Genomic DNA, 18,996 nt, shown 5'->3' with positions numbered 1-18,996 from the left:
GCCGCGGGGTGCCTGTAGCCTCCACTAACATTGGAACCAGTTTGGCTGGGTTTTTCCTCTGCTCGAAATTTTTTGTAAGAGGAAAAAAAAAAAAGTAGCCCCTCCACCAGAAAACCGACTCCCCCCGATCCAATCCAATCCACCCTCCCTCACAATCTTTTTGCTTGCGGATTGACGGAGGCAGAAGAACGTTCATTTTTTTCTTTTTGATCTAATCTCTTTTGGTTTTTCACAAATACCACACAAACTCGTTCCGAATGTCTGAGAGCAACGGCGTCCAGGCCGCGGTCGAGCCCGGCAACCGGGTTGCCATTGGCATCACCTTTGGCAACTCCAACAGTTCCATTGCCTTTACCGTTGACGACAAGGTCGAGGTTATTGCCAACGAGGACGGTGGTACGTTTTGAGTTTGCCCCGAGTTTAGACAGAGCTTGTTATTTTGGGGGAGGGGTGTTGGTTATATGGCGCAGCAGCAGCCTCTCCCGATCCCACAAGCTCTATCTAGCCTGAAGGTTTTGTTCTCTTCTTCTCGACTGACAAGTTGTGGCATCACAGACCGACAGATTCCCACCGCTCTCTCCTACGTCGATGGCGATGAGTACTACGGCACTCAGGCCAAGGCCTTCTTGGTCCGCAACCCCACCAACACCATTGCCTACTTCAGAGACTTCCTAGGCCAAGAGTACGACTGCCATTATTCTCAAAATCTGATATCATGGAGTGATGATAAGACATGACGAGACAGATTAAAGATATAAAGCTAACAATCCTGCTCAGGTTCAAGTCAATTGACCCCACACACTGCCATGCTGCTGCTCACCCCCAGGATGCCTCCGGTGCCGTTTCCTTCACCGTCAAGGACAAGGCCGGCGAGGACGACGCTCCTTCAGATATCTCAGTCTCCGAGGCCGCCACCCGATATCTGCGACGCCTCGTCACCGCCGCCTCCGAGTACCTGGGCAAGAGAGTCACCTCGGCCGTCATCACCGTCCCCACCAACTTCTCCGAGAAGCAGCGCGAGGCCCTGATCAAGGCCGCCAGTGATGCCGACCTCGAGGTCCTTCAGCTCATCTCCGACCCCATTGCCGCCGTGCTGGCCTACGATGCCCGCCCTGAGGCCAAGACTGAGGACAAGATCATTGTTGTCGCCGACCTGGGTGGCACCCGCTCCGACGTCGCCGTTGTTGCCTCAAGAGGCGGCATGTACACCATCCTGGCCACCGCCCACGACTACGAGTTCGCCGGTGTCCACCTCGACCAGGCCCTGATGGAGTACTTCGCCAAGGAGTTCATCAAGAAGCACACCGTTGACCCCCGATCAAACGCCAGGAGCTTGGCCAAGCTCCGCCTCGAGTCTGAGGCCACCAAGAAGGCCCTCAGCTTGGGCACCAACGCCCAGTTCAGCGTCGAGAGCTTGGCTGACGGATTCGATTTCTCCGCTACCCTCAACAGGACACGATACGAGATGGTTGGCCGCAAGGTCTTTGAGGGCTTCAACCGCCTCGTCGAGAGCGTTGTCAAGAAGGCCGAGCTCGACGTCCTGGACGTTGACGAGGTCATCATGTGCGGTGGTACCTCTCACACTCCCCGAATTGCCACCAACTTCCAGTCCATCTTCCCCGAGTCGACCGTCATCCTCGCGCCCGCCACCAGCACCACCGCCATCAACCCCTCTGAGCTGCAGGCCCGCGGTGCCGCTCTCCAGGCCTCGCTGATCCAGGAGTACGAGGCTGCCGATATCGAGCAGTCGACTCACCCCGCCGTCACCACCGTCAAGCACATCTCCAACGCCATCGGTGTTGTCACCGTCAACGCCGAGGGCGAGGACGTCTTCACCCCCATCATGCAGGCCGAGACTGCTGTTCCCGCCCGCCGCACTGTCCACATCGCCGCCCCTGCCGAGGGCGGTGACGTCCTGATCAAGGTTGTCGAGGGTGGCACTCACATCAAGGTCACCAAGCCTGAGCCCAAGGCCAGAGTCGAGGAAGTCCCCGAGGACGAGGACGATTCCGACTTCGAGGATGAGGAAGAGGAGGAGAAGCGCGAGAAGATCTGGAAGATTGGCACACCCCTCGCCGAGGCCGCCATCAAGGGCGTCTCCAAGGGTGGCAAGGTCGAGGTCACCATCAACGTCGCCGGAGATCTCAGCGTTACAGTCACGGCTAGGGAAGTTGGCGGCAAGGGTGGTGTCAGGGGCAACCTGCAGGCTCCTTAAATGTTAAGGACAGTCAAAAAGGTAGAAGGAGGGATATGAGGGCAAAACGCTTATCTTGGCGAGTGAATACACACACAAGCATGGTATGAATGTAGAAGAAGCGTCCGGATGCTTGGAGGGGGAGGGCATATCTTTTTTATATAGATTTCATGAGGGAGAGGGAGGCTTGCTTTACTCGAGAGATTCTAGAGAGGATGGAGCAAGAATACGGCCGAAAAATCATATGGGTTCGGAGGGGATAAATAAAAAAGGAGTCGATGTTGGCATTCCAATACAGAGAAAATGATGTGCAAATCGCGATACAAGACTCAGTATTATATGTATAAATTTGATGTATGTAGACAGTGAGAGAGCATTAGAAAACCAACTATTGCCAACCTCCGTAACACCGAACCTGCAGAGCCGGAGATGGCTCAACGAGATAGCCGAAACCAAATACAAAGATGGGAATTGGAGAGAGGAGGATTATCCTTCTTCCAAGATTCGCTGCGTAAAAAAGAAAAGAGAAAAACCGCAATCATCTATACCGCTACGCTCCCAGGTAAACTCCAAGCAACTAAATCATCTCTCACATCAGATTCTCCAATTTCCTTTGTGCGCTTCATGTGTTCTCTTTCGCGTTCGCTGCTCCCCATCGTGGGCGCCAGGCTCATCAGACTGACCACGCTCTTAGAGCTCATTAAGTCATCTTCGCGGCTGTCATCGCGGAGAATACGAACGCCCTTCTTAAGCGGAGTGCGGTTCCCTCCCACCGTGACGGTCGAAACGCTCTTGTCGCTCGAGCCAGAAAGGGTACGGCGATGATGAGAGTGTGGGCTTTGGTGTTGATAGGAGCTGCCAGGGCGAAAATGGGATGAGGAATTTGAGTGGTTGCGGCGATGGTTCATAGCCATGCGGCGATATTCATTAGGTCGAAGGGTGCCATTATTCTCGACGTCCTCATCATAGTAATCGTCTTCAGAGTCAGGGCTGGTGGCGCTTCTATGCTTGGTCCTCCAGCCGTTGCCGCCAGCGAAGATATCCTCAATACATTCATCAGTAGGGAGCTCCGAGGGCTGGCGAGTCCATGATGCTGCGAGGGCCCGACGGTATAGATCTTGAACCTCGGCAACGTCCCGATTTTTAGATAAGGTCGGTAGAGCTACCTTGTTATCAGCTTCAAGAGAATAATCGTTAATAAATCACCGCGCGCAAATCAAGGGTGCAAAAAAGACATTGTCTAACAAGGGTTTACTTACGTCCCAAGATTTCATCTTCAACTTGTTCCGGCGCCATGAACCCTACAATGCCTCCAAAGACTGGGGCCGTCTTGAGCGGCGGCGCAATGAAGTTGCGTTCGCCATCGACCTGGATGAGCAGAATACTGATTTTGAGAGTGCTGTTGACTTTGCTCTCTTGCATGAGATATCTGCGCATGATACCATCCTGAACCTCTCTCTGAATCTCATCAGACAATTTCAGTTCCTTGGCACTCGTAGGACTCAGTCCAGCGCTGTTGGTTCGCCTTCTCGATGACACTGGTGATGAAGGATCCCTCAGAAAGTTTTCGCTCTCCTCGACAAACTCCGCGAGGTTAATCTTGATGTAACCAAGGGTGATCTTCTCCGTAAGCGCAAACTCTTGGACGATCTCAAGCTCCAGTTGGCACTCATTGAGACTGTTGTTTTTGTCGACGGACATCCGCACGCCTGTTATCACCTTCTGGAAGTTATACTCCACTCGATGATTGGCAATGGCAGCTTTTGGGGTGCGGCCGCGATGCTCGGCATGCATAGAGTGGGTGAGATGCCATTTGATAAAAGATGTTCCAGAAACGAGAGGTACATTGTTCAAATCATAAATCTAGCCAGTGTTAGCCAAGGAGTGATCATGTGAACTCGAGATGAGATTGAGTATCGTATAATAATAATAATAATCTTACCTTGAGATGAAGTTCAAACTTGGGCTAGACACAGAATGCCGTTAGTAATAAGTCACTTGGCAGGCCAAGAGATGGCCAAGAGATGGACGGAAAAGGGTATCGAATTTGCCTCACCTTGCGCCCCTTACCAACTGGGGGGAAAAAAGGCATGTTAGCCAATTGCTATTGCAAAAATATCTTCCGCGAGACGGAGTCTTCCGGATCAGCCGGACAGAAGGACGAATCGCGTCCAAGCAGCTCACTTGAGCAAACGATCGACTTGAAGAGAATGAGACGACGCTGATCCAGCAACGACCAAAGGTATGAGCACGAAGGAAGGAATGTGACAGGGGCCACGGCCACTGAAAAGGCTGCCGGATACGTGGTAACAGGCCGTCATGCCCATTCGGGCCGTGATAGTTCACCAATACGACAAGCGGGAGAGTCGGGCTTACTCAAGGCAGACATCTGTAGCCAAACAAGGCCACGGCTAATAATAACCAAGCAACCAGTGCCGGTAAGGCCTAGGCAGTTTCACTAGTATGAGTTGGTTTGATGCTGCAGGATGCTGCAGCTGCAGATAGCAAAGGAAAAATTATGGAACTGGAACTGAAGCTCCGCGGCGCGACACGCTAATTGGTGCGAACCGGTAAAGGCTAACCGGAGAGAAGCGATTCTGGGTCAGTAAAGCAACCTCGAGATATGCGGTTGACCGGCTGGGGGGCGTGGGGGTGGAGGGAGCAGTTGGCCGGGGCCAGAAGATATGCGGAAAGCTTGACGATGGGATGGACGGTTGGAAGATGGACGATGAGACGGCAAGCTGAGCGCTAGTAGACTCTGGAATGCGGAATGCTGCTCAACATCCGTCGCGTGCCCCCTTTTGCCTGGTAGATGAGGTGGTATTAGAGATGAGCTGCAGCTGTCGTGGATACACGGATCTCCTGTCTGGCGAGCTATGGGGAATAATGAAACAGGATACGCGTACCCTTCAGGGATGAGGTCGCTATAAATCCGAACCCGGTTGTGCCGATTCGTATTTGCGGTTGGTAGCGTCGTTGACAGGGATGATATTCCGGATGTAGAAGAGAGATGGTGGTTGTTGTGTGAGTGAGTGATGCTGCAGTGCGATCACCAAATAGATGTCATTCAAAATGGAGCTCGGAGTATAACAGGCTAATATGAGTGGTATAGATTATCAAAATATAAAAAAAGAAGCGAGGTTGATGAATCAGTTGGATCTCCAGCAGATGTCTTGGGATGTGTGTATTGTTGAAAAAGTTGGAGGAGGGTAGAAGTGCGGGCGATCCAAGTTAACATTTACAGGCATACTTGAGTTGCCAGGGAAATGGTGGCAGAATTAGTTTACAGAGGCTTTAGTGATAGTTTCAAGGCGGTGAATTCGCTAAAGGACAGCCCAGAGTTTAATGCATCAAAACTTTGTATGTGGAAGCCTATACATGCCTTGTACAAAAGTAGACCCTCGCAGCAGTGCCGATAGCAACGAGAGTCAACAAAGAAAGTAAACGATGAAACTTTGAGTTTGCCCCCTGCATCTGGGGAAAAAAAGCTACATCCGTTGATGGTAGACTGAGGGTGTCACAAGTACTAACAAAAAGTGATGTCATAGAGAAACGCCGTTTCTTCTCTATCAATTTACTGCGAAAGGGCACGATCTTTAGAGGGCTTTGTAAATTATTCACGAAAAAGAAAACGAGCATCCGATGAGCTAAAGCTTTTAATATGTATAAATCTCCTGTATAGTTTACGCATATTGTAATTTGCGATTGGGTATCACAACAGCAAGGTTGGTTGAACAGCACTTCATTTAGTAGCTTGCCATTCACTCATCAAACGCAAAAGCGATCCATATAGCTCACTGCCGCGCTTATCGATAACGCAACTTGACCAAGAAAGTTTCCCAGGCCTTTCCAAGCATCGCCGCGACAACAAAACCGTGTTCAAGGACGCAATTGGGCTTCGCACAAGCTCGCCAGCTCGCCATTGCGATGGCCTCGAATCATCCTACAGGCGGACAATCCGGTCCAGCCTCCAAAAAGCGCGGCGCTCCTGCTGCCAACGGCCGAAGCGATGCGTTCATGCAGAAACGCGCCAAGGTTCACGCCGCACGCAACATCCCCACGCAAGCTGCCGATGCTGCACTCAAGGATGGTGAGCTGGACCTGGTGGCCTTTGTGGCTGCTCACGAGTTTGAGATCCGCGCTTTGGAACAGAGCATGGCCACGTCCAAGGCAGTGAGGAGCAGCAGAGCTTTCCAGCAGGTGCCCCGCGGCCTGAGAAGACGGACAGCGAGTCACAATCCTAAGCGGGTGCCTCGAAGGCTGCGGGTGAGGGCCAGGAAAGAAATGGCCGAAGACAACACTCCCCTAGTTGAGTCGAGAAGGAGGAAGCCGAGGACGACGAGAGCAAGAATACGGGCCCAAATGGCCAAGAGACTTCGGATACTCGCGGCGCGAAAGAGGAAGAGGAAGCAAAGCAAGACCGACGACAATAGCCAAAACGATCCAAAAGAGGCAGCCAAAGACGTTGGTGTTGTGGGAAGGACTCCTAGGCCCAAGGTACGGAGGAACGCGCTCAACGAACCGCCGAAACCACCTGCAAAGTTCAGAAAGCGCCAGATGAACAAAACCTGGCTGCCGACACATCAATGGCATGCAAAGAGGGCTCGCATGACAGAACCCAAGGAGCCCCTGTGGCGCTTCGCCATCCCGTTGACACCAAACGAGAAGATTTACCGGCCGACACACAGGGCGCAGGGAGAGCGTGGTACCATGGTTTGGGACATGACTTATATGAGCACGATCGGTCTATATGGAAACTTTGCCGGCATGAGGAGGGTCCTACAGAGGGTCGGAGTGACGCACGACTCTTGCTGGGATGACAGAGGGAGCAAATGGAGGCAGGGCACAAGAGCGTGGACTGGCATCTTGAACAGAGAGAGAGTTGGGGTTCAGCGGCCCATGTGCCAATCGACCGTCATTTGGGACCCTGAGCCACAGTCACAGAATGTCGAGCAAGGTCAGGGAGAGGGCGAGACAGAACAAAACGGAGCTGAGAAAAAGACACAAAGACGGGTCTTTATCAGAGTCCACCCTTCAGCTTTTCTAGAGATGTTTAATGAGCTGTTACGCTTGACAAAGATGGAAAATCCCCGATTATACATTGAGGACCTGCGATTCGAAATTGGAAGCATTGAGCTCTCAGGCCCTGCCTCCACCGAGACGCTACTGTCTGTCTTGGCGGCGTATCCGTCTGGATCGAGCCCAAAGAACAAACATGCCGAGTTATTCGAGTCATTAAAGGGATTAACAAATCCGGCGGCCCTACCACATAATTCGATTCTAAACTTTACAGCCCAGGATCCTCGGTTGAGATACCCGCCGCGGAGGATGGAATTTCCCGAGGACGAACAGGCACAGATCGAATTATTAACTACAATCGCCGAGTGGCCCGCTGAAGAGAGCCTGCAGCCCTCACTTTTATTCGACCGACAGGCCCGTCACAAGGCCTCGTGTTTGCCGTCTCAAAAGTCCATCAACAGAAGAAGAAGCAAAGTCACATCTGGGGCTCTGTTGAAGCCAACAAGCCTGGACCCTCCCATTCCCATCACTCTCATTGCCTCACGTTCTGCAGCAAGTACACAGGCGCAAGGAACGTGGACTCTCCTTGCACCCTGGAAGTGCATCCTTCCTCTGTGGTACAGCATCGTTCATTGCCCGCTGGTTTCAGGTGGCAACCCGCGGTTTGCAGGACTAAACGAGATAATGCAAGTTGCTTTTGAGCGCAGTCTTCCGTGGTTCCCAGCAGACTTTCTCGGAACCGATGCTGGAGCGGAATGGGAGCTTGAGAGGAGACAGAGGCGAAAGAGGGAGTGGGCAAGACGGCCCAAAAGCAAGAGGGTCGAATGGGCGTCGCTCAATCTGGGTGCAGGGCGACAGGGCGAGATTGGAGATGGACACGCCTGTGACTTTGAATACTTGTTTGGTCTTGTACAGCAGCAGGCGCTGCAGCAGAACAAGGATTCGAGAGCCTCGCCGGATGGCACTTCGGGTGAAGCAATGGAGGTTGATGGCGAAGACGCAGCGCCCATCGAAAAGAAGACCGACGACATGCCGTACCTCAAGCTGTTGAGCAGCATCCCCAAGGCCACATTCAACAGTCTTGTTTCGCCATCCCCGACTACACAACCACTCCCTCCAAACGCGATCGCCTGTGTCCGTATATCCCTCCTCTCACGAGGCGTTGTCAGCCCATGCGCGAGAATATACCGCCTCCCCTCTGTTCCCATCTCCATACCGCCGTCTTCCGACGCTGAAGTCCCCGCAAGCATACCTCCAGAAGCAACATCTCTTCCATCAGATCTCCGTTCACAGTGGCTTTCACGCATCCCATCATCTTCAACTTCAAAGTCTACATCATCTTCCCAATCTCAGCCCAAGAAGAGAGCGTCTCGATTAGACGATATGGAGACGCGAAAACGCCTTCTAGCACAAGAGCTTCTCGCTGCTCCACCAAGTTTGGACGGTACCCCAGCGCCGAACGAGATCGATATCGGAGGACACCATCCGCTCGTGCCTAACGCAGAGGACCTCATTGGCTTCGTCACCACAGGATCATTTTGCTTGGCCAACGGCCGGGGCGCTGCCATTGGGAGCATAGCCGTGGAGAAGGTATTGCCGGATATCAGGACAAACTCTAAGGAGGGAAGGCTGTGCATCGTGAGGAACGCCGGCGAGAATGTCGGCTGGATCGCGAGATGGGAGGTTGTTTAACGGTGGTTGTTGGCATTGCGTGTTGCTTTCGATGGATCTCTACGTAAGTGGTACTGCAGTTATGAATTGATGATGTCTTTTGTTTTCTAGAGTAGAAAGCCAGAGCTGTAATTGATCCATACCAATAAGCGCTGCATTACCATCTCTACATGCCCTTCCTTGCCTCATTCCGTGTCCATCATCTGTTGCTTTTGATGTCGTCGATCTAGCAAGCAGCCTCTTTAGCATCAAGCGCTAGTTTTGACGATCTTCCCACGACGGCGCCCGCCACACTAGCATCAACATGACGATAAGACCCAAGCAAGTTGGGGATCCATGAAAGGCGCCGTTGACAAGACTCCAGCATCACAAGACGGGACTCACGCCCTTGTGTATAAATATTTTTGGGGAAGTTTTCATCTGACGCCCTTCTCATTATCTCTCAACAAGCGCTTCTTAAAATACTATCACGACCGTGATATAGCAACAACAGCCAGCCTCAACAACTACGCAAATCACACACAAACACAGAATACACCACCACCATCAAAATGTCCTCAACAGACAAACCAGAGACAATCACGGGCGGCTGCGTCTGCGCATCAGTCCGCTACACCGTGACGTTTCCCCCCGACCACGACTTTGCCAACAGCGTGAGTTTTCAATCCACAGCTATAAGATGTGTTTATAAGATTCACTCACACATATACTCACATGCCCTCACAGTGCACCACATGCCAATGCGAGCAATGCCGCAAAAACACCGGCTCCCTCATCTTCCGCTCCCACAGGCTGCCCAAGTCCGCCGTCGAATACACGGCCAACTCGACGCTCAAGGTGTACTCGGCCACGCCTCACTGCGAGCGCGGCTTCTGCACAAACTGCGGCAGCTTTCTCTTCTGGCAGCGCGACAACCGCGACTACACCTGCCTCACAGTGGGTTGCTTCGACGGCCCGGCTCTGGAGCGATACGGGCCTCTCTTGACGGCGGCCAAGCGGCATTTGTTCTGCGAGAGGGAGGTGCCTGGCGTCACGGATCATTTGGCGGGTGAGAGGTTTGCACAAGATGATGAATAAATTAAACTTGACTTCTTTGTTTATACTACCTATTCTTCTTTGGCCCGTGAAAAACTCTGTGTATATAAAAATATGACATGAAAAGAGAAAAAGAGAAAACAAGTAAAAAGAACCCAATCATTCTCGCTGGTGGTATATAGCGTTAGCTGGCCCATTTCGAATAAACGCCACCCAACCCAATAAATCAATATCTCAAATCCCACTTGGAAATCATGGCAATAATAGGCATTCCCTGTCCTTTTTCTTTTCCCTTTCATCAGCTGAAAACATGCCGGCCATCTTGGTCTGGTCTGCCAAGGCCGTCTCTAATCTTCCTCGCTGATTTCGCTTTCGTCGTCATCGTTGGCATTATTGTTGCTGTAATAGTAGCCGTTGTCTTGATCGTTATTATCCAACTTTTCAAAAGCATTTTCCAGTTCTTGTTCCAAGTCGTATTCCAAATCGGCAGTGTCGTTGGCTCCTGCTGCTTCTGCATCCCCATCCTCTTCTCCCTCTTCCTCCTCATCCACGTCCATGGGCTCTGACTGGCTCTGGCTAGCATTTTTCACCGGGCTGGGAAGCTTAAAGTCGACATCATCCATCGTACCATCTTCCTCTTCCTCCTCCACTTCGGATTCACGCTGGTCCATGAAGTCATCGAAGCGCCGAGGGGCAGGGAAGGCCGGCGAGAAATGAGTCTGTCTGGCCGGGGCCTCTGCACCGGGATATTCAATGAGAAGATCACCATCATCGTCTTCATCTTCCTCGTCCTCATCCTCGTCCTTCTTCTTTCGAGGCTTGGACTCTGATGGCTTGGGTGGTTCCGGCACGGGAAGCTTAAGGTCGATCTTTTTGGGAAGCGGCTTTCCTAATTGTTTCTTCTCAAACATCTTCTTCTCCAATGACGATTTCTTCTCGGTCGGCTTTTTGTCTACTGATTTCTTCTCCGGCGTATTCTTCTCCGGTGTATTCTTATCTGTCTCCATCTGCTTTCTATCCGTCGGCTTCTTGTCGACGGCGGGCTTCTTGTCGAGCAGCGGTTTCTTGTCGACGGGTTTCTTCTCTACCAGGGGTTTCTTCTCGAGGAACACCTTGTCGGAAGACTTCTTGTCAAGGTGCTTCTTGTCAAACTTTTTCTGCATCTCCTTGGTCTGGACGGTGATGCTCTTCTCGTCAGCCTTTGGTGTCGATTTAAGTTTGTCCTTGCTTGCTGCGCTCTTCTTGTCTCCCACCTTTTGGCCATTCTCCAAGTGAGGGTATCGCCGCCGTAGTTCCTCCGGGTTACTATTTCCAGGGATACGCGTGAGATTCATGTTAAACGTCGAGTCGACCTTGTCAAGGATAAACGCCTTGCGCTCGGGGTCGAACCACAAGACATAGTCGTCATCGTCGGTCGAGCGCGTTCCGGCAAATCCGACTGTTCCGTCCGAGTTGGAAAAGTTCAAGTCGTAGGAGCTCGTCTTTCCGGGAAGAGAGGGCTTTAATCGTGCGTCGGACGCAGGGAAGGACGGCTTGTGGTTATCTGCGCAAAGCAGTAGCTGGCGTGTCAGTGGGTGGTTCTCTGGAGTATCTCGTGCAAAGGTGACGTACAGCGAATGCCTGTAAAGATCTCGTTGGACGTCTTCCCCAGCAAGCCATCGCCGAGAATGATGGGATAGTTGCCCTTTGCTGTCGGGTCAATCAAGTCCGCCATGATGGGCGATGGGTAAATGTTCTCGTGTTAAGCCGGTGTAAGCCTGTGGTGGCGATGCGATGGTCGGCTTCACGCGCGGATGCTGAATCGCAGCAGTGCCGAGGGCCCTTATAAAGCAGCCAATGCGACTGTCCAGCGACTGCGAAAGAGACCAAGAGCGACGGCGGCGGTGATGGTTGGTTGGGGATGATGAGGATGATGACGGAGAGAAGGATGTCGGCTCTCCTCTCCCTTGCAACTCCAAGAGTGTGCCTGGGCAGTTGCAGTGGCTTTCGGCCTGCGGGGGCCTCCGTAAGCTTAAAGTTCAATGCTTCACCACCTTCAAGGTGCTGGTGCTGGTGCTGGTGACCTTGTTGGTTGGCGCTGGCGGTGTCTCTTGTTGCGCGCGCGGTATACAGGAGTACTTGCGCCGAGTATGGAGAAGCTGCTGGTGGCGCTAGTAGCGGATGCTAGATGCTGTACGGAGTAGGTACTTGGGCGCATAGCCCGAAAATGGTATCCACTAACACCTTCAAAGGAAGTGCCCGCAGATACGTGAACAAAAGGGTGATTGAGGCAGCCGCTTAAAGTAAGCTTTTGATTTCGTAATACTCTGTGAAACAAGGCTGTGTTCTCTCTGATCCTATGTTACTTGTAGATTTATGTGCACAAACAGAGACCCGCGAGCTGCAGCCCGCGAGAGCTGTGAATAAGCACTGAGCAGGCTTGGCCACGCATATAAGTGCGGTTCGTACCGAGAACCGCTTGAGAACATATCGGATGGCAAAGAACATTATAATTTAATGGAGAAGCTGTAATCAGAGTGCTGCATTGGAGATTTGGAGATTGTTGTGGTCTCGCAAGGCTGTCAAGGCTTGCCCAGCCCGACTTTGGGTGATCCTATGGATACTGAAATAGCCTAGTCAAGAACGACTCGGGCTTTGCAAATTATTTCCAACTTCATAAATGCGTATTGTACCAGGTTCGTTTTATCTTTTATGAAAATTGAATCCTTACATTGTTCTCAAGGCCTGCTTCATGCAGGAGGCCGAGAAAGTCAACTGCATTGGGGCACATTGTAATAAGCGATGTCTAAAAATTCTGGATAGGGGCATCTTTCCGGATACCCAAGATTCCTTGAGGCTCTAGATGTAAAACTTTTTGTCATATCGGTCGTACTTGCTACCACACTTTTTGCTGATAGCTCTCATAATAATATTCTCTTCTTCATGCTTTCGATTCACACAGCCCTTTCGCGCAACAAAAGCAGAAGCATAGAGGCAAACCGGTGTGATATAGCTGGCCCAAAATGAGCGTGACCCTCTGAATTACAGCTCTAGAAGTGCCTCTCGTCTTTTTGACGGCCATCTTGGACATAGCCTTACCCATAGTGCCGTTTTGTATAAAGGCTCTCGTAGACGTAAATAATTCCTCTCTAGGCTAAGGCGCATTCGACATTTCTATACTGAGTGTGAGCAAGGAAATCCTAGTGTACGGCGTATATCTGATATGGAATGATAATATGGCAACATTTCTGCAGGTAAGAGGTTATTTGCCTCGCTTGTAGCTGGTCGATCTTGGGAGTTTACAAACGCCCCCTCAACCCACAGTGCTGCCAAGTAGTCAGCAAACCGCGGTCAGTTTTAGAGAGTTGAAACTAATTTGGATTTTAAAGCGTCGGAATCTGATAGATTTTACCATCGAGAGGTCCATATCTACCTCATCGAATTCAGGCTGTCTAAAGGTTTCATGGACAACAAGTTTCGCAATGATTGGGATCCTTGGTCCAGGCTCCGAGTATCTGCACTATAGGTCTGATCAGTAAACTCCGGTATCTTGTCATGTCATCCAAAATCTTTCACTTCATCTATACATAATCTTACAGTGTTATTGTTACTGTCATTTTGAAGTCATCTTCAAACGTGCTTCGATGTGAGATAGTGGCGATTTCGCCAACCAAGGCATCCAAGACCCAAAGTACCATCAAACACAGCTGAGGAAATATTCCGTTCGGTGATAAGGAAAGCTGTCGATAGTATTGATGCTCTCGTAGCCAGGAGAGGAGGACAACATTCGACAACAGCGATGTTGCGTCCTCTTCATCCTAGGGCAGAAGACGGCAGATGATAGTTTAGGTAGAATATAGAGCTACAGCCGATGCAGGAGGCAAGCTTGAACACTGTCTCTTGTCGCCGCTCTCAATCAACTACCTACCTACAGGAGGTAGGAGATGATCCAGCTCTTGACCAAGTAGATTAGAAGCAAGTCGCGCTTCTCATCTCTAGGATCCCATACAGTATTCTGCATAGATTCCATGGTTGAGGATATACATCTTCTAACAATTTATCACGCAAGTCGTCCGTATTATACTATTATCATCGCATTCCGACCTCTAACGTAGATTTAGGATTCTCTTAATCTCATATTATTGAGAGGCTCAGATTTCTTTTCCCGACATGTTGATTGAGGCTGCCGGGTAGCCGCTGGCGGCTTGAGCAGGATTTGGTCTAGGCGTTGGGTCCGGTGTCGCCTTGAACGCCTCGTCATAAGCCTTTTAACCTGCAATTTTGATCTCAAATGACATCGGAGTGCCTTGTCCCGGTGGCTTTTGACTCTTGTCCTTATCGGCAAAGTCATCGGCTAAGGCACCAACTTCGCTCTTCACTTGAGGCGTCTGCTCCCTATGTGGTCATTGCTGTCAAGAAGTTGCATCCAAGCGGCTCAAAAACATCAGTGCGGTTCATGCTTGCCTCTCTTTGCGGCTGAGACATGGCCTTTAGATGCACGGTTAGGCGTCAGTGTAATCCCAAACTCCCGGAGTAGAACATGTAGCATTCATCAATGTGGATTTGCGGCCTGATGGATCTGATACATGAGCGGCGCAAATATCGAGACGAAATATCCAAGTCCTTGTGACCTCTCTGGCCCGTGTCTACTGCAATATGATTCAGATTCAGCTCCATTTTTTACGACTTATCGCTCAGATGACGGCGCTTGTAATGAGAGCAAGGTAAGACCGGATGGGATTCCCGGTGTTCGGTCTAATCGGTCTAATAAAAGAACTTGTGTGTGTCTCTCTCTCCAGGGTGCTGACCTTGTATCAGCAGTGGTGTTACCGCCATCTGCTCTCTCTTAGGTTGGCCAAGCATTGCAATAATTCCTCTGTCAAGGGTGTTCAGAAAGGCTGCCCCACTGGTCCGTCGATCAAGCCCGTCGGAAAGGCCAAGTTCACTACGGAGCATACCGCCTTGTTTCCCGGTGCCACTGCTAGACGAAGCCGGGGCTGCTAGGGCCAGATGTGCCAAGGACTTACGAGTAATATTAGCTCGGGCTCCAAGTAGGCGAGGCTAAAGAAAGACAGGCAAGCGAGCAAACTTCCTGAGGCAGATGAGAGATGGCTTAGAACCAGGCCACCAAGGAGCAGCAGCCACTGTAAGTGTCATCTCTGGCGGTCAATATGGACTACGTTGGTACATGTAGATATTGCCAACACGAAACTGCACAGCACAGCTGGTTGGCTGCATCATTTTCGTAGGGCAGATCTGAGGGGCCTCACCCGTCCGCTCATCTGTAGGGGACGTGCACGGCAGCGGCCGATGATCACGGACTGCCGGACGATCTTGGCCTGCACAAGTAACAGTACTTTGGGGGATTTTGGCGCGGATGGTAATTTAGATCCCGTAATACTAGTCTGTGGTGTAACGATGAGCTGTTGCTTTTTCGATTGTGGCGGTGGAGTGAAGTTTGAGCTGCATCCCTCGGGGCACCTTGCTGCCGTGTCACGCCCACGAACCAGAGTGTTGGATGATTCAATTGGAAATGTGAGGAACCCACATATGAGTGTAGGCTTGTACAGCAATGTTTGATTTTTTTTTTTCCCTTAAAAAACTTTCTTTTTTTCCTATCCCGCTCCCCTGCTTCGCCGATCATATACCCATTGATGATGGGTCTGGGCTCTCGACGAGAATGACGGGGAATATACTCCATATGCCTTGTGATACGGAGCATAGAGAGGGTAGCACTGGGTCTTCAATCGGAATACGGAGCAGCCGGTATGGGTCGAGCGGTGGCAACGTTGGCATTGGTGCGCCGTACTGGTAGCTATAACGATAATATTGGCAAGGTGAGAGTGTACAAAGTTTGGAGTGTGCGTCCTCGAATGTGCGCCGGCATATGCTCCGTAATGCAATTCCCGTTATTGATTGGAGCTGGGCGTCATCATGCTGCCGTGCTTGATTTTTCCGAATGCCAGCCTCAGCGAGTGGCATGTCATGTACGATTTGAGGTCTGTAACCATAATCTGTGCGCGTGATGGGCCAGCGGTCCTGGACCTACTAGCTCCTCCCCTTTCAGCGGCTGCGGCGGCCATCCAGCTCAGATGATGGTACCCAAGACTGAAAGAGTGGCAATTGGTGGTGCTTATTCTTGGATTTGGGCTGCTGTGCATCCGGAGACCCAAAATCACAAGCTGCGTCGTGTCATGCTAGCAGATGAGTGCCATCAGTCATGGGTAGGCAAAGCTTGGATCAACCAGGTGGCTCCTGTGCCCCGGATTGTCGTGTCCTCGCACTTTGGTTTTTGATGTAAGTCAACGGAGAGAGAGCCGGTCCTCTTTGGTGTGTGAGGTGGATGGGAAATATGACAAGTGGTATGCAGGGCAGGAGAGCGACGCCAATTAGAGAGCCTGACTTGCATACGGACTGCTCGACGATCCCTCTCGGCCAAGATGGAGGGTAGCGGCGAACTCTGGTGATGGGCCATCTGGTGGGCAAGCACCGGTGGACGCTAAGGCGCGGGCTCGGAAGCACTGATAGTGGTGTTGGCGGTGCTGGAGATGAGATCAGCTCGCAAATGTGTGTCTTAGTCCTGTGTAACCTAGCCGACCGAGTCGAGCTTTTGGCTCCATATTGCGTATCTAAACGAAGTCCGAAGTAATCCTCTTACATGGTCCAAGGTAAACCAGAGTGAGAGGAAAAGAAAAAGGAAAAAGAGCGCCAATGGTGACCAAGGCTCGGCATAACCCCCCGGCACGGTCTGGGCTGGGGAGCCACCGAGACGGATGTTTTGTCACTCCAGGGAGAATATTGGCCATTCATCATGTAATCTGCACCTGTCATCCACACTCTGTGCTTGTAACACGATAGCCCGGGCAGTGAATTGAAGAATGGGGAGCAGAGGCAGCCAGGCATCCATCCATCCATCCCATTTATCCAGCCAGCCGGAGCGGCCCAGAGCAGCCGAGAGGGACCAGAGGAGACTAAGGAAAAGCCCAGGGTGGCTGGCTGGCTGAAAATTCCCCGTCAAGCTGCAGCAGAGCCGATGTCGTTGCGAGGAGGGGAGAGAGAGAACCGCCGAGTGCTCGTATCGTCCAAGGTTGGTGGGCTTGTCGATTCAAGGAGGAGAGAGCACTCTGTTGTAGGTAAGCAACGTACTGTACAGTGTCATAGCATGCTAAGAGATGGATTTGAAATGCCCAGCATGTTCGTTGCAGGAGTGCTTTTTCGTAGAGGGAGATGCAGAGATTCAAATCCAAATCCTGTGTGTGGGCAACTCCCTTCCCTTCCTTGGTCTCGTTTCAGGAGCTCTCAGCGAGGGCAGGTGCTGTCCAGACTCGCCTTTGGGAGCCCTAACCACCGACACGGCAGGCGCGCAAGGTTAGGTACAGTACACGTATACCTACAGCATAAAGTACATACAGCGCAGGTACTGGCCAGCTCAAGTGTCGCGCCCATCAGCAGATACAATGGGGCTGCAGCAGGGCAGGTGCGCCGCCAAGAGGGCAAACCGGGCTAATATTGACATCCAGTTGATGTATCACTGCTCGTACCGCTGTTCGTACCTCTGATCCATCAATGCAAATCCATGACTTGTCGATGATTGTGCAATGAATTGATGTTTGTACGCAGAATTTCAATAGCACTACCAACTGAAGTACAGCAGTTTTGAATGCGTCGGCTAACAAGGCACCCAACATGTACAGCTCATATTGATACATGTACTTTCGTCATCGGGCGGTACGCTACACCAGACTTTCAAAGCCCATCTCTGTGGCACCGCGCGGTCTCAATCAAGTAAGTCGGCCACAATGCTTGAGCCGCCATTCGCCCGCCCTTTTGCGCGGCCTGCCGCCGAGGGCTGCGCGGATGTAGTATTTTTATTTTTATGTCTATTTTCGCTTTTTATATCGTGCCGGCAGATTTTCTCCCTCCCTCGCTCTCTATACTAGTTGGATCCATTAGGTTGTCAGTGTTACACCCCCCCCTCCGCGTAGACGGCCGAATAGAGTCACGCCCAACACCATCCATCCTCTTTCTCAGATATCACAAACAATCACTTTCACCGAGATACACTAGCGGCATCGATTCGGGTCCCGTCGCATAGGCTGAGGATCGGGGCTTCACAGTCTGTCCTATCCCGATTCTAGCAAGCTCTGCCCTCTTTGCTTTTCTTTTCTTTCCTTTTGCCCCTCCCTGCTCGTACAAACTACAGAAGAAGAAAAAAGGTTTTGAAATTATCTCTGTTTTGTCAAAACAGAGTTGCCTCGCTTCCTCTATCAATCTGCAGTGTTCTTGGTTTTTCATGTGTTGGTCGCATCATCTTGATATCCTCTACCCTTGCCCTTGCCCTCAACCTCACCCCCCTTTTCCGCCCTCTCTTTTTTTTATTTTACTTTTTTACTTTACCTTTTTTTCCCCCTCTTGTTCCTAATCCAAATTCCGTGTATCCCTCCCCCCTCACGCCCTACCCTCTTAAGAGCCTGGATCGTCGTCTCTCCGAGACCCTGTCTTGGAAGAACCCTTGTCCTCTGTGCCTCCGGACAGACACATCCCGAGTTTCTTCTCGTACTCCCCCAGGCTTGAGCCCGAGCTCCAAGACATGAGTGCCCACTGACAGCTGGCAATTGCATCACAGGGCTCAATCCCTGCTCTCCAATCTCACTCCCGACCTCCAGATGCAAATCCCCACTACCCAATCGGGAACCACAACCGGATCTAAATCGCTTGTCTCTCGACAGCTCTGGTGCCCACACCCATACCCATCAAATCTCTTGCGGGTCGGGATCATGCCATGTATGTACTACTACCATTGCTGGGCCGTGGGCGGTCGGCACCCAGCGTGTGAGAGCAAATAAAGTACCGGTACCTCCCTGGCGTTGCTGGTGCGCCTACTGCCCGTATGCATCTCTTTGTTGGCCATCGAGTACTCGTAGCAACTACCTGCACATGCTCTGTCTGCTACAGCCTCTCACGGTCATAATCTGCCCACCGAGTACAAGCTGTAGGTGTCCAAGTACAGCCGATGTCATTGTGCGTTAGCTGGGAGGTACCGCCTTGCATACCCCAAGCACATGTACTATATATGCATGGCCCCATTGTCCGTGTCC

General features: G+C 51.5%; 6 protein-coding genes across 6 annotated transcripts; 3 read left to right on the top strand and 3 right to left on the bottom strand.

Moving 5' to 3' along the window:
• Positions 1–257: 257 nt before the first annotated feature.
• M431DRAFT_463 (hypothetical protein) lies at positions 258–2,215 on the top strand (the record flags this gene model as incomplete). Its single annotated transcript, XM_024915374.1, has 3 exons — positions 258–396; positions 556–682; positions 778–2,215. 3 exons carry the CDS (start codon positions 258–260, stop codon positions 2,213–2,215), a joined length of 1,704 nt encoding a protein of 567 aa, XP_024780069.1.
• Positions 2,216–2,475: 260 nt separating this feature from the next.
• M431DRAFT_179658 (hypothetical protein) lies at positions 2,476–4,971 on the bottom strand. Its single transcript, XM_024913114.1, has 5 exons — positions 4,571–4,971; positions 4,251–4,267; positions 4,137–4,160; positions 3,454–4,057; positions 2,476–3,356 (listed from the first exon to the last, which is right to left on the bottom strand). The coding sequence occupies exons 1-5, from the start codon at positions 4,581–4,583 to the stop codon at positions 2,737–2,739; spliced, it is 1,278 nt and encodes a 425-aa protein (XP_024780068.1). The 5' UTR covers positions 4,584–4,971; the 3' UTR covers positions 2,476–2,736.
• A 909-nt stretch (positions 4,972–5,880) lies between these two features.
• Positions 5,881–8,925, top strand: M431DRAFT_179620 (hypothetical protein). The gene is made up of 2 exons (XM_024913112.1): positions 5,881–5,919; positions 5,976–8,925. Exon 2 carries the CDS (start codon positions 6,122–6,124, stop codon positions 8,903–8,905), a length of 2,784 nt encoding a protein of 927 aa, XP_024780067.1. The 5' UTR covers positions 5,881–5,919; positions 5,976–6,121; the 3' UTR covers positions 8,906–8,925.
• Positions 8,926–9,284: 359 nt separating this feature from the next.
• On the top strand, positions 9,285–10,114 carry M431DRAFT_179622 (hypothetical protein). Its single transcript, XM_024913113.1, has 2 exons — positions 9,285–9,537; positions 9,611–10,114. Exons 1-2 carry the CDS (start codon positions 9,436–9,438, stop codon positions 9,959–9,961), a joined length of 453 nt encoding a protein of 150 aa, XP_024780066.1. The 5' UTR covers positions 9,285–9,435; the 3' UTR covers positions 9,962–10,114.
• M431DRAFT_179615 (hypothetical protein) lies at positions 10,102–11,793 on the bottom strand. The gene is made up of 2 exons (XM_024913111.1): positions 11,531–11,793; positions 10,102–11,462 (listed from the first exon to the last, which is right to left on the bottom strand). The coding sequence occupies exons 1-2, from the start codon at positions 11,631–11,633 to the stop codon at positions 10,267–10,269; spliced, it is 1,299 nt and encodes a 432-aa protein (XP_024780065.1). The 5' UTR covers positions 11,634–11,793; the 3' UTR covers positions 10,102–10,266.
• A 1,046-nt stretch (positions 11,794–12,839) lies between these two features.
• Positions 12,840–13,001, bottom strand: M431DRAFT_489156 (hypothetical protein; the record flags this gene model as incomplete). Its single annotated transcript, XM_024916647.1, has 1 exon — positions 12,840–13,001. One exon carries the CDS (start codon positions 12,999–13,001, stop codon positions 12,840–12,842), a length of 162 nt encoding a protein of 53 aa, XP_024780064.1.
• Positions 13,002–18,996: the final 5,995 nt, after the last annotated feature.

The sequence above is a fragment of the Trichoderma harzianum genome (assembly GCF_003025095.1).
Source record: "Trichoderma harzianum CBS 226.95 unplaced genomic scaffold M431scaffold_1, whole genome shotgun sequence".
NCBI lineage: Eukaryota > Fungi > Ascomycota > Sordariomycetes > Hypocreales > Hypocreaceae > Trichoderma > Trichoderma harzianum.
This window is presented reverse-complemented; position numbering and strand designations above follow the sequence as displayed.

Coding starts and splice junctions, on each gene's coding strand:
- M431DRAFT_179620 (XM_024913112.1), top strand. CDS start 6,122: ATGGCCTCGAATCATCCTACAGGCGGACAATCCGGTCCAGCCTCCAAA.
- M431DRAFT_179658 (XM_024913114.1), bottom strand. Junction 4,058..4,136: donor AGTTTGAACTTCATCTCAAG/GTAAGATTATTA, acceptor AACACTGGCTAG/ATTTATGATTTGAACAATGT. Junction 3,357..3,453: donor TGAAGATGAAATCTTGGGAC/GTAAGTAAACCC, acceptor ATAACAAGGTAG/CTCTACCGACCTTATCTAAA.
- M431DRAFT_179615 (XM_024913111.1), bottom strand. CDS start 11,633: ATGGCGGACTTGATTGACCCGACAGCAAAGGGCAACTATCCCATCATT. Junction 11,463..11,530: donor GATCTTTACAGGCATTCGCT/GTACGTCACCTT, acceptor TGCTTTGCGCAG/ATAACCACAAGCCGTCCTTC.
- M431DRAFT_179622 (XM_024913113.1), top strand. CDS start 9,436: ATGTCCTCAACAGACAAACCAGAGACAATCACGGGCGGCTGCGTCTGC. Junction 9,538..9,610: donor ACCACGACTTTGCCAACAGC/GTGAGTTTTCAA, acceptor ATGCCCTCACAG/TGCACCACATGCCAATGCGA.